This window comes from Anolis carolinensis, chromosome 3 (assembly GCF_035594765.1).
Source record: "Anolis carolinensis isolate JA03-04 chromosome 3, rAnoCar3.1.pri, whole genome shotgun sequence".
NCBI classification, from domain to species: domain Eukaryota; kingdom Metazoa; phylum Chordata; class Lepidosauria; order Squamata; family Dactyloidae; genus Anolis; species Anolis carolinensis.
Genome location: NC_085843.1, coordinates 205,531,374 through 205,544,405, shown reverse-complemented (window position 1 = coordinate 205,544,405; position 13,032 = coordinate 205,531,374). Strand labels below are relative to the sequence as shown.

General features: G+C 42.0%; 1 protein-coding gene across 1 annotated transcript; it reads right to left on the bottom strand.

The window, feature by feature from the left end:
• Window positions 1–3,588: 3,588 nt before the first annotated feature.
• LOC103279845 (homeobox protein pv.1) lies at window positions 3,589–12,786 on the bottom strand. The gene is made up of 3 exons (XM_062976980.1): window positions 11,522–12,786; window positions 9,140–9,425; window positions 3,589–7,178 (listed from the first exon to the last, which is right to left on the bottom strand). Exons 1-3 carry the CDS (start codon window positions 11,815–11,817, stop codon window positions 6,864–6,866), a joined length of 897 nt encoding a protein of 298 aa, XP_062833050.1. The 5' UTR covers window positions 11,818–12,786; the 3' UTR covers window positions 3,589–6,863.
• Between the last annotated feature and the right edge of the window lie 246 nt (window positions 12,787–13,032).

The window sequence follows — 13,032 nt, the reverse complement described above, 5'->3', positions numbered from 1 at the left end:
ACAATGTAGTGCGACTTCACAGTCACACTAGACAATATATTTATGTACATGATTATCTATGTACATAACTATGCTGTATGTGACTATCTCTAATTGCATATGTTTCCCCTTAAAATGATTCCTACTGAATTAATTTTAAATCCATTTTAAATTAATTAACATCAAGTTCCTTGTGGCCTGGACAAACCTTGCAGTGCAAATTCATGCCCCCGAAGGCTCTAATGTCAGGGCTAGAATCAGGTCAAGCAATTTTTTTTAAATGTATTTAATGCTCCTAAATTTGCTCAATTATTAGCCAAATTGCAGTGGCCCGACAAGTGCTTCTATTTCAAAGAAACATGAGTTAATCACCTTATCACCTTCTGGTTGAATTTTCTCCACTTCCTGTTTATTTCAACTTCCCTGTTGTTAGTTTATCTCTCCTCTCTTACATTTTCCTCCATGATCTCTCTGAAGTGCCTTGTTTGCTTAAGGCCTCATGTCTTCTGTCCTTTGCAGCAACACAGCAGGAGACTGAAGCTTCTGTAAAAGAGATGACCTGATGTGATATGTCACACTCTCAACCAAGCAGAAGGCAGAAAAGTAAGTTTCCTGGGGAGATAAGTCCAGGAAACATTTCCAGTAGATTGCAGTTATTGCCCTTGCCTTAAAGTGAGATCCTCATGTATTGAAGACTGCATGCCATTTGGAAAAATACCCAGAATTGCAAGTATTGGAAGTTATTTTATATCCTGCTTTTCCACCATAGGCTATGTCCAAAGCTGTCCACAATAAATAGCAACCTTGTCAAAATAATTCAGAGCTTGGAACCATTACCTTTTGGACTGCAGCTCCCAGAATCCTGGCTTTGAGAGTCTGGAAGTTGTTGTAATAAGTTTCATTTGGAACACAGAAGTGTTTTGTTTGGTCATATCAGTTTCATCTATAATGTTGTTCCAAAATATCCCCATCAAAGAACATAAGGACCAAAAAAAGGCAACATACATAGTCCCTGGACTCCTTCTCCAACATCAATGTGTGAAGACTATTTTGAAGATATTATGTGTCTTGGCTGGGTTGAATCCCAACAACAAAGTATTTTGAAAATCACGTGCTTTTACTTATGACCTTCAGTGGATCAAAAATAAAATGCTTGTCCAAAGGCAAATATTTACCAAGGTCCCTTAGTCTACTTCCCAACATGCTGTGAAGCTTCAGATTACCCATAAACTAATTCAATCAACCTTTTGGTAGAGCACAGATGATTCATTTACCAGAGACTTAGAATTCAAATGGTAATATCACTTTCAATGTTTTAGGGCTCACTTTGTATCTGCATTTCTGTTTAGTATCAACCACAGATAAAGATGATTTGAGTTCAGTTTAGAAAAAATGTATACTCCCCTTGATAAGACATCCAATATTTTCTATACTCTCTTCTTCTTTCCATCAACTATTGGTGGCAGTTGGACATTAACCTTTTCATTCTCTGTGCTTGTAGATTAATTGTCCTGGTTCAGTAATCCTTCACTATCAGAAAGGAAGGCAAGAGGAGGGAGGCACAGTTTTTCAAGAGATGAAAGGTCTCCTTCAGTACTGTTATATAATCCATAATGTATAGAGAAGAAAGAGAATCTCTGAAAATATTTAATTTTTCATTGCCTTAAAACTTCATTGTGGGGTTCTGATCAGAAAGCCTGATGATGTTTGATTATGATCTATCCAGCCCCTAGTCATGTGAGAATATACAACTAAAGCACACCCATAAGATGGCCATTCAACCTCTATTGAAAGATGAAAGGTCCGCCATGGTCAAGAAGTTCTGCTTAAAATTTAAGTATTACTCCTTCCACTCCTACTCCCTTCTTTTTAGAATTTGAATCCACTTGGAGCAAGCTCAAACCACTTTCTACACAACTTCCCTTCATACATTTTAACATGACAGTTATATTACTACTCAGTACTTTCTTCTCCAAGCTACCCATGCCAAGTAACGTAACTATTCCTGATGAGTCTTCATTTAACCATCTCGGTCACCCTTGTCTGAACACATTCTAGCTTGTCAATACAGTAGAGTCTCACTTATTCAACATAAATGGGCCGGCAGAACCTTGGATAAGTGAATATGTTGGATAATAAGGAGAGATTAAGAAAAAGCCTATTAAACATCAAAATAGGTTATGATTTTACAAATTAAGCACCAAAACATCATGTTATACAACAAATTTGACAGAAAAAGTAGTTCATTACACATTAATGCTATGTAGTAATTACTGTATTTACGAATTTAGCACCAAAATATCACAATGCATTGAAAACATTGACTACAAAATGCATTGGATAATCCAGAACGTTGGATAAGCGAGTGTTGTATAAGTGAGACTCTACTGTATTCTATGTTTCAGGTATTGTCTGACTAAAAGTGCAATGCACTTTTTTTTTAAGATGGAAACACTCAGCTTCCTTCAAGCATATACCATCATGAAACAGGTGTAATAGAGCATCTTGTGTCTTAAGTGAGAATAAACTGGGCAAAAATCTTACAGCCTGTGCTATTCCACTTAATACAAGAGTTAGAAAGCACAATCATCACATAGATCTGCATTCATAGATTTCTACTATGACACTCCAGTGTGCCATAGTAGAAAAATTCAGTGACTCATGTGGTGTATCAGCAAGATTCTTGCCTCACATGATTTAAAGTGCACTAAAACCCAGCAGCAAGGAAACGTGGCATAAAAATCCTGCATGTGGAACTAGACAAGTTGCTTTGATTCAACCCCTTCCAAGTTTTATGTTTTCTGTCCTGTAGCATCCCCCCACCAATATAGCCATGTCCATATTAGGGAAATGCAAGAAATCAGCACCAACACATGCAGCTACTTCCTCTTATGGAGGCATTGTGACAGACATCTGCAGAGACATACAGAGACTTGGAAGGTCTCTGTAAATGACATCCTTTCAGTATCTTCAGCTCAAGGGAGATGCTGAAAAAACATCATTTTTCAATCAATTGAGAATTATGACCCTTATAACTATCATGGGAGCCCCCGGTGGTGCAGCAAGTTAAACTGCTGAACTAGCTGACTGAAAGGCGCTCCATGCAGTCATGCCAGCCACATGACCTTGCAGATGTCTACAGACAACATTAGCTTTTCGGCTTAGAAATGGAGATGAGCACTAATTCCCAGAGTCGGACACGACTAGACGTAATGTCAGGGTATAACCTTTACCTTTATCCTATACCTATAATGATAGTGTATATTGGAGGGAATTGCACTATTATAAACAAGATCTTCATCACAGTTTAAAACCTCACCAAAATTATATTTGCCCTGTTTTCATGGTTTCTGAAATAATTACTTTGGATTTTTTTTCTCCAGTCATTTTTCTAAAATGTAATTAGCAGTTTTCTGTGGATGCTATTTCCTTGAATGTTTTCTGAATGGGAGTGCTGGTGATGAACAGCCATCACTAGATCAGGTGGTCACCAGTAAGTGGGATCTAGATGGCAAGAGGACTACCTATGGTCTGGAGACCATCTTGAATTCTGCTGCTTTTTGCCATCTGTAGAAAAGCAATTTTGTGAGCTTTCTAAGACGGCTACTCTGAGGCTAATAGAAATATTTGAAAAAAATACATGCCTCACTATTTGCCAGCCAACAGTTACTGAGTGGTTTTAGGTTCTTTGTTAGGGGTGGAGGTGAATCTGCAGAAGCCATAGATAGATCCTGGTCATTTGCCATGTTGTCTGAGATAGATTGGAGTTGGGAGTCTTATCATCTGGAAGATACAGTTTCCTCAGTTCTGTTGTAATAGGTACATGTATGTAAATCATGGAGGGAAACAGAAGATTGCAAACAACATTTTGCAGGAAGGCAATGCCACCCTAACAATCCTAGCAAGTGTCCTGTCATTCACAGAGTAGAAAGCATTGTCTTATTCCCAATATTGAAAGGAGCTTCATCGTCAAATTTTGTAAAAGGAAAGAGAGGGGCTTCATTTTCATCCATGGTGTTGGGGGAAAAAATCTTGGGATGCTTCTCCTTCCATAATTTGCACCAGAAACAGATGGTATTCTGACATAGAATCAGAGTTGGAAGAGACCTCATGGACCATCCAGCCCAACTCCCTGCAGAGAAGCAGGAAATCGCATTCAAAGCACCCCCGACAGATGGTCATCCAGCTTCTGCTTAAAAGCCTCCAAAGGAGCCTCCACCACACTCCAAGGCAGGGAGTATTATTCAATATCTTTCTCTGTGTGTCTCTCTGTGGCAATACAACTCCTAGGAACACCTGGAAATGGACAATGAATTGTGTCATTTCACAGTTCACTTATCATTCTCCATGTGAACCAGTTATATAGAGAAGCAGTAGGAAGAGTTTCTGGTGTTATAAATCTTATCTCTTCAGTTAAAGATAGATTTAGGTGTCTCTAAGCCTTGACATGGAAGGTCTGATGAGACATAAGGGCGGGGTATAAATGCATGTAATAAATGAATAATAATAAATAAGGGAGACCAGAGCTGGGAAACAGGAAATCAAATAGAAATCAAATACACACAAATATACAAAAGGAATTCTATTTCAGAGGCTTTTTGTGTTACCTCCATGTCCACAGCAAAGAATGTAAATGTGCTTTCCAGTTCTAAATTAACTAGTAAATGATTGAAAGTAATATCTCATTCACCTTACTTTCATTTTCAGCAGATTTTTTAACAGTTTCTCAGTCATGTAATGTTTGTTGGGGTCAAGGATCTGGGAACTTTGGGGAACTCCAAGGGCTGCAAGTCAGGGTCCCACAACCTACCTGGGGTCTGCACTGTCAGGAAGAGGTGTTCTGTGTGCTGCATTTGTGATGCACTTAGTGTTTACATGTAATTCAACTGCAATTACTAAAGATGTAATGTATGAATGCATATATCCTTGTGAACTTTTCATTATGAGAGGCACCTTCTGCACAGCTGGGGGAAGGAGAGCGAGTTATCTACTTCCCCGCATACAAATATACTAACCATTGAATAAAGCACATCCCTCTGTATAGTATTTTTGGGGAAGGCTAGAAAGAACGGCATAGGGGAGCAAGTGTCAGGACAGCCTGTTTCTCTCAGGGCATTCACACATGTCTTAATTCTGGAGCCAAATCCCCTGTTTACAAGCATGCGTTAATACAAGTGCATTAAAGTAGGAAACTGACAAAATGTCAACACAGTTTTTCTCCCCCATATGTGGGCTTTAGCTTGGCCTAGATCTAAACTGAATGTTTTGTTAAGAAAACAGTGTAGTCCCATGTCAGACTCTCAGGAGGAAATCAGGAATAAAAATATAATTAATGTGTTTGTATGTTTTAAAACATACTGTGTTGATCTTAAATATGTGCACACATGTCCTAATTTATAAACTATAAGAGGTTACTCACAGGAATCAGAAATGGCTGAAATGAACCAAATAGCAATTTTTTATTACGTTAAGAAACATTTTTAAATAGTCACATTGACAGGAAGTGAAAAGATAAAGTATTTAAAATATAGATTAGAACTATTTAATATTTCCATATTCTGGTTTACATTGAATGCATTTGTTTAAATGGATTGATAATTCAATATATTTTACTTCCCTGATGGAAGTACAATCATTTGTCTTATTCCCTGTAATAATTCTGGAAAATGCTTCAACATATAAAATGAACTGAGGCAGGAGGTGGTGGTGGTGGTGATGCAGGGACCATGTCACTTAAAAAGTGCTAATACTTTTATGGTGAGTACTGAAAAGATGAAAAAATAGATCATTGCGTAGTAAAATGCAGGACAGTACAATGGACTGAGAGTAGGACTCTGGAGACCAGAGTTCAAATTCCCACTTGGCCAGGAAAACCCACTGGTCAACTCTGAGCAAGTTGCATTACTTTTTCAGCCTCAGAAAGCCTTGTGATAGGTTTGTCTTAGGATTGCCATAACTCAGAAATGACTTGAAGGCACACAACAGCTATTTGCTATACTGACCTAGATTGCACAATGGTTGAACAAACTTATACTACTATGGAAATGCTAGGTGTTAATAAATAAAATTGTGCATCTGGTTTCATGTTCACTTCTTACTGTTACTATTACACAGTATCCAAAAGTAAGAGCTACAAAATAGGTTCAAAACTTGCCAGATCTACATAATGCTTGGGACATGCTTGAGTTGAACATAACTGTTAAATATTATGAATATTACATAGCAGCTATTCCATATTAAGTTGCATTACTTTTTCTGTACTTGTATTTCATGTTTACCATTCAAGTGGTATTCCCTCGATCGGATTTGACAAAACTTCTACAAGAAGCTCATTAAGCATATTTTGCTGGTGATAAATGGCCATAGAATGCAATGCCCGTGAGTTGGTGGCTTACATATTATAAGTGGGCTATGAAAAAAATACCAACATTTTTCTTGTTTCTGATTTAATTTTAGCAATGATCAAAGCTGATCAGTGTTTTAATATGATTATTGCACAACCCTCACATCAAAAGATTCATATACTCTATCTCAATATTAGGTACACAGCCACTCAGATCCAACCTGATATTCCCCCCCCCCCACCCTGCAGAATAATCTAACTCCAATTAAAGTCAAGGATAGGACAGACAATTTGGAACTAGTCTACGTTCCTTTTTGGCCAAGCTCTAATTTATATGACAAGTGAAGGCCCAATTTAACCTTGTTGAATATACATTTATATGAATAGATCACTTTCACACTCGCTCAAAAAGTAAATAAATGTCTCTGTGCAAAATATATCCTCCATGTCTGTATCCAAGACCATGAAGTTCTGTAGCTTTGGATACTCAGTGGGAGAACAAAGTTTAGTGCAAATCCTTCTGCGAGTCCCCAGCTTGGCATCAGAGAGACATGAATACAGTCTGAGGGTCTTGGTATCCCACAAGACAAGGCAAGGGCATGGGCCAGACAGCCCCCGGCTGCCCTGCTGAGAGGCTTCTGGGATCAATCAAGGGAGCTGGTAAAGGTGGGAAAGGCAGGCCCAAAGGCATAGGATCTTCTCTCTTGCTCACTGTCTGCTGGTGGGGTGAGTACATATAGGACAAAGGCCCACTCTGGGAGCCAAAGGGGAGAGGACTGTTAAATGGAATGGAAGGATAAGCCTCCTGCATCTGGCGCTTCAGCTTCATCCGCCGGTTCTGGAACCAGGTCTTGATCTGTCGGTGAGAAAGAAGAAGAATTGGATGGACCCAAATACTTCTGTGGTTGTCCTATGATGCCATTTTAACCCACCCCAACACCATGCTTCCCGTGTCCATAGCCTGAGCCCCTAACTTTTGTCATATTCTCTCTCACACTTCTCAAAACTGCTCAACTAACAACTTTCTATTTTTATTCAAAATAAAAGAAAACATAATAGACAGGCAATCACAAAAAAGCAAAAAAAATTTATATATAACGCTAAAACCATTCAACTACATTCTCATTAATACAAAATTAAATTGAAACAGAAACACATAAATGAAACACTCATGTATGAACATATCGATGAAGCACAGAAACAAACTATTCTACAGACCTCCACTCAGTATCAGATCTTATTCTACTCCCTTTAAATGACAGTATATGTTTCTATACTTGGTAATATTATTCTATTTCATAAACCTTATGACAGACAATATTCCCCACTGTTGTGAAAGATTTTATTCTTTGCTTAAGCCAATAAGCTTTGTTTTATTATCTCCCGAGCCTTTTCCACCTGCTCCTCTACCAGCTTTCCAACTGCATATTTTTCCTCGCTGCGTGTAATAGGATCATACAGTTGGAAAATGCATGCAATCCAACCCCCTGGCAATCAGAAGCACTCCTAACAGATGACCATTCAGCCTCTGTTTAAAAACCTCCAAAGAAAGCATTCTGAAAGTGTAGCATATTTTGCTGTCCAACAGCTTTGACTGTCGGGGGATTCTTCCCAATATTTGAATTGAATCACTTTTCCTGAAGCATGATTCCATTGCTCTGTACCTTAGTTTTTAAAGAGCAGAAAACAAGCTTGCCAGCTCTTCAATGTGATACTCTTTCAAAGACTGAAAATATGGCTCCAATGTTTCTCCCCAACCTTCTCTTCTAACTGAACCTATCCAGATCCCTACGTTATTTCAAACTGAGCTTGCTTTCCAGAACTTTGACCATATTTATTTATTTATTTACTATATTTCTCCCATGCTCTTCTCACCCCAGGGACTCAGAGCGGCCTACAGTTTGGCCACTTCAATGCCACATTGCACATACACAGTGTATCAATATAATACAACACAAATTAAAGCACATGTCACATAAAGTACAACACAAAAAACACACAAAGCGTAATAAGATATAAATAAATATTATGCATTAAAAACATTGTTAGGTAAAGGTAAATGTTTCCCCTGACATTAAGTTCAGTTGTGTCCAACTCTGGGGTGCTCATCTCCATTTCTAAGCCGAAGAACCGGCGTTGTCCATAGACACCTCCAAGGTCATGTGGTTGGCATGACTGCATGGAGAACCATTACCTTCCTGCCAGAGTGGTACCTATTGATCTACTCACATTTGCATGTTTTCGAACTGCTAGGTTGGCAGAAGCTGGGGCTAACAGCGGGCGCTCACTCCGCTCTCCCGATTTGAACCTGCGACCTTTTGGTCTGCAAGTTCAGCAGCTCAGCACGTTAACACACTGTGCCACTGGAGGGGCTCCTAAAAAAACATTGTTAGCCAATGACAATTATTGTGGAGACTCATCAGTTAAATAGCCTATTTCGCTAAGCTCAGTCATCAGTGATAAACATGAGCCAGAGAGAAAATTAAGGGAAGTCTCCATAAAATAATAAATAAATAAATAAAATCTCAAAACAAAACAAAATTGGAGATTTCCAGCTGCCTTATGTTTCCTAAGGTAATCCTGGTCCTGCTATGGCATCCAGCCTGTTTAAAAACCTCCAGAGAAGGAGGCTCCATCACAATCCCAGGTGGTAGCATATTCTCTTGTCCAACTTGACATCAGGAAGTTTTTCCTAGCTGAGATCCCTTTGCCTATAACCTGCGCCTGAGTCCATTTCTTGTACCTGCTTCTCTCCCCTGCCTTTGCCAACTGCTTGTCTTAGGTCTGAGGGCCACTTCACCCCCTGGCATCCCTTACCTGGACCTCGGAGAGGCGCATCTTGGCGGCCAGTTTGCGTCTCTGCGCGGCGCCCAGGTAGCGGTGGCGCTGGAAGGCGCTCTCCAAGGTGCTGATCTGCTCCAGGCTGAAGGCGGTGCGGAGGCGGCGGCGGGGGCTGTGGCTGCTGCTGCTCTTCGCGGCGGGCGGGCCTTCCGAGGGGCTCCCCTCCCCGTCCGACCCCCACTCCCCCTCGGGGGACGCCAGGGCTGCCGGAGAAACAAGAGGGACATCAGCGCCACATCCACCAGGCACAACAAGGAAGAGCCTCCCGCTTATTCATTGCTGTTGGGCTCCTTCAAGCCCTTTCCTCATGTTCCCTTGTGCCTCGGGTTCCCTCTGAGGCTGAGAAAGAGTTTCCAGAGCTGAATGGGGATTTGAACTCTGCTCTCTCAAAAGCCCAGTCCAACATCCAAACCAAGGAAGAGTGGATAGACTGAAATGTGTTGTTTTCCCAAGCTGTGGCCACCCCCAAAGGCAATGGACAGCTACACTGTAGAAGGAATGCAGTTTAGTACCGCGTTACCTTCCAGGGCTCAATGCTATGGAATCCTGGGATTAGTCGTTTGGCGAGGCACCGCTGGTCTTTGGCAGAGAAAGATTAAGGCTTAGTCAAACTAAAATTTGGCGGATTCCGTAGCATTGAGTCTGGGCAGCTAGAGGGGGTGGAAAGGCTTTCGTTCTAGGGGGAAGCTCAGGTATTCTTCCCAAAAGAAAAGGCAGCTCAATGCCCCCCCCCCCCACACACACACACACACCAATCTCTTGGGGCTGGATGCAGGGCCCTTCCAAACAGCCATATAACCCAGAATATCAAAGCAGAAAGTCCCACAATATCTGCTTTGAACTGGAATACATGTCAGTGTGGGCGCAGATAGTCCAGCTCAAAGCAAATATTGTGGGATTTTCTGCCTTGATATTCTGGGTTATATGGCTGTGCGAAAAGGCCCTCAGAAGTAAGCTTCACAGGGCTGTCTTGGTCAAGTTGGTTCGGAGAAGCTGTTGCTTTTGCCTTTTCCTTCCTCTGAGGCTGAGAGAGTGCGACCCCCAAGTCTCCCAGTGGGATTCCTCAAGAGACAGAATCCTGCGTTCAAACTGCGACACAGGACTGGCTCTCTTCCCGAATTAAACAGAACAAGCCAAGGAAGAAAGCATGCACAGAGGTCAGGCTTATTCTCTCAACCTCGTTCTGCAATGTAAAGCTCTCCTCACAAAAATGAGAATGACCCCTGACTTCCCAGAAGCAGAATTTAGACAGAATCTGGAGCAGATACCATTGTCTGCACTAATCCTTATTTGGTCACCAATGGCACATATAATACATAATAATAAACACTTTCTTTATAGACGGCCCTCCCCCCTCCCCAAGGGACTCAGGGCGGTTTACATACAAAAAGGCAAACATTCAATGCCATAAACAAATTCACACACATAAAAATAATACAAAATAACATCAATAACTCTATTACTAAGGGAAAAAAATTAATACTGAAATAAAAAAAAAGAAAAATACAAGTACAGTAGAGTCTCATTTATCCAAGCCTCGCTTATCCAAGCTTCTGGATTATCCAAGCCATTTTTGTAGTCCATGTTTTCAATAGATCGTGATATATTGGTGCTAAATTCGTAAATACAGTAATTACAACATAACATTACTGCGTATTGAACTACTTTTTCTGTCAAATTTGTTGTATAACATGATGTTTTGGTGCTTAATTTGTAAAATCATATAATGTTTAATAGGCTTTTCCTTAATCCCTCCTTATTATCCAAGATATTCGCTTATCCAAGCTTCTGCCGGCCCGTTTAGCTTGGATAAGTGAGACTCTACTGTACTTAAACAGAACATAATTACACCAAACATAATTGCACTAAAAGCAATTATGTTCTAAATCTGTTCTAACCTGTTCTAAATCTACTGTCTTTCATCAAACTGATTGAATTCTTTTGCCTCCTCTACTGGGAAGCCTCTTTTCTTCCTTGCTGCGCCTTTCACAATGTGGCAACCTTAGGTTACATCTACACCAGTGGTTCTCAACCTTTGGGTCTGCAAATGTTTTGGTTTCCAACTCCCAGAAATCCTAACAGATGGTAAACTGGCTGGGATTTCTGGGAACTGTAGACCAAAACAACTAGGGATCCACAAGTTAAGAACCACTGGTCTACACAGTAGAATGAATGCAGCCTGACACCGCTTTAACGACCAGGGCTGAATGCCATGGAGTCAGGAGAGTGGTCTCTCCCCAAGGTCTTGAGCCTTGTCTGCCTCAGCAAAATACATCTCCTGGGATTCCCTGGCATTAAACTCTATGCAGTTCCAGTGTAGATGCCTCCTTTCATTGTAGATAGTTACATCCTTAGAGCCCAAGGAAGAGAAATCCGTGAGGAGAGAGAACGAGAGAGCGCGGGAAAGAGGCCAAGGGCTGAGCCTTACCTGCGGACGAGGGGCCGGGAGGCCGGGCAGCCCTGGGCCTTGGCGAAGGCGGCGGCTGCTGCTCGGGGGGCGTCGCTGGGCCCGAAGGAGGCCCTTCTCCCCCCGAAGGCTTCCCCTGGGCGCAGGGCTTTCCTCGTCGGGCCTCGGGGGGCTCTTCCCGGGGTTCCTTGGGGGTCCGGCTGCTCTGGGAAAGCCAGGCCACGGAGGCGAAGGGGGCCTTGGTCATGGCTTGGGACTGGGTTCGCTTTGACTGTGCCTTTGCAGGGCGGTTGGAGGAAGGAAGCGAGGGCCCCGCGGGTTGGCCTGCTTTATATGGGGCGGCCCTCCCACCCTCCGGCCCGGGGGGCCCGGCACTTCAAAGGGGCCGAACAAGGTCCGCCTCCGGAGCCCCTTCGCACTTTCCCGCCCAAACCTGGCTCCGCCGCGTCTGCCACTGAGAGGGAGCCTCGCCTCAGCCCTTGGCGGGCCTGTCACCTCCTCAGCCCTGAGGGAAGGGGAGTTCAAGAATCAGCAGGGATTTGGCGGGGGGCATTCTTGCCTAAAGAGACATGGGCCTCATTGGGTTGCCAACAATATCTTTAAAAACATGGCACTTTGTACAGGGTGCTTTCAGGAGTGCTTTCCGCAGGGGCTTCCTGGCAGTGGGCTGGACTAGGTGACCTTTGGGAGCTCTCCTATATTTCCATGAGACCTTGCAACTTTACCTTGCAAGAAGATATAAGGTAAAGGTTTCCCCTGACGTTAAGTCCAGTCATGTCTGACTCTGGGGGTTGGTGCTCATCTCCATTTCTAAGCTGAAGAGCCGGCGTTATCCGTAGACACCTCCAAGGTCATGTGGCCGGCATGATTGCATGGAGCGCTGTTACCTTCCCGCTGGAGCAGTACCTATTGATCTACTCACATTTGCATGTTTTCGAACTGCTAGGTTGGCAGAAGCTGAAGCAACAGCAGGCGCTCACTCCGCTCCCGGGATTTGAACCTGGGACCATTCGGTCTGCAAGTTCAGCAGCTCAGTGCTGTAACACACTCCGCCATCGGGGCTCCTGCAAGAAGATATATAATAATAATAATAATAATAATAATAATCACTTTATTTTTGTACCCCACCTCCATCTTGCCAAAGGGACTCAGGGAGGCTTACATATGGCACAAAGTGCCTAACACAACGGATAAAATAAACACACAGTACAATACAAAATAAAACTACTGATATATAAAACAACCATTTGAACTCAGAACAGCACCAATAACCTAAAGTGTCATCATACATCTATATCTATTTATTTATTTATTTCCAACATTTATATCCCGCCCTTCTCACCCAAAGGGACTCAGGGCGGCATACACAATTGGCAACAATTCGATGCCTACACATAATTAAAACAGCAATGAAAATCCAATTAAAACAATATAAAATATAAAACATATGGTTAAAATCCAT

Excerpts from the sequence above, each read along its gene's own strand:
- LOC103279845 (XM_062976980.1), bottom strand. The coding sequence starts at position 11,817 with ATGACCAAGGCCCCCTTCGCCTCCGTGGCCTGGCTTTCCCAGAGCAGC. Across the intron at positions 9,426-11,521 it reads CACGGATTTCTCTTCCTTGG|GCTCTTCCTTGTTGTGCCTG; the intron begins GCTCTAAGGATG and ends AATAAGCGGGAG. Across the intron at positions 7,179-9,139 it reads TGCGCCTCTCCGAGGTCCAG|ATCAAGACCTGGTTCCAGAA; the intron begins GTAAGGGATGCC and ends TCTCACCGACAG.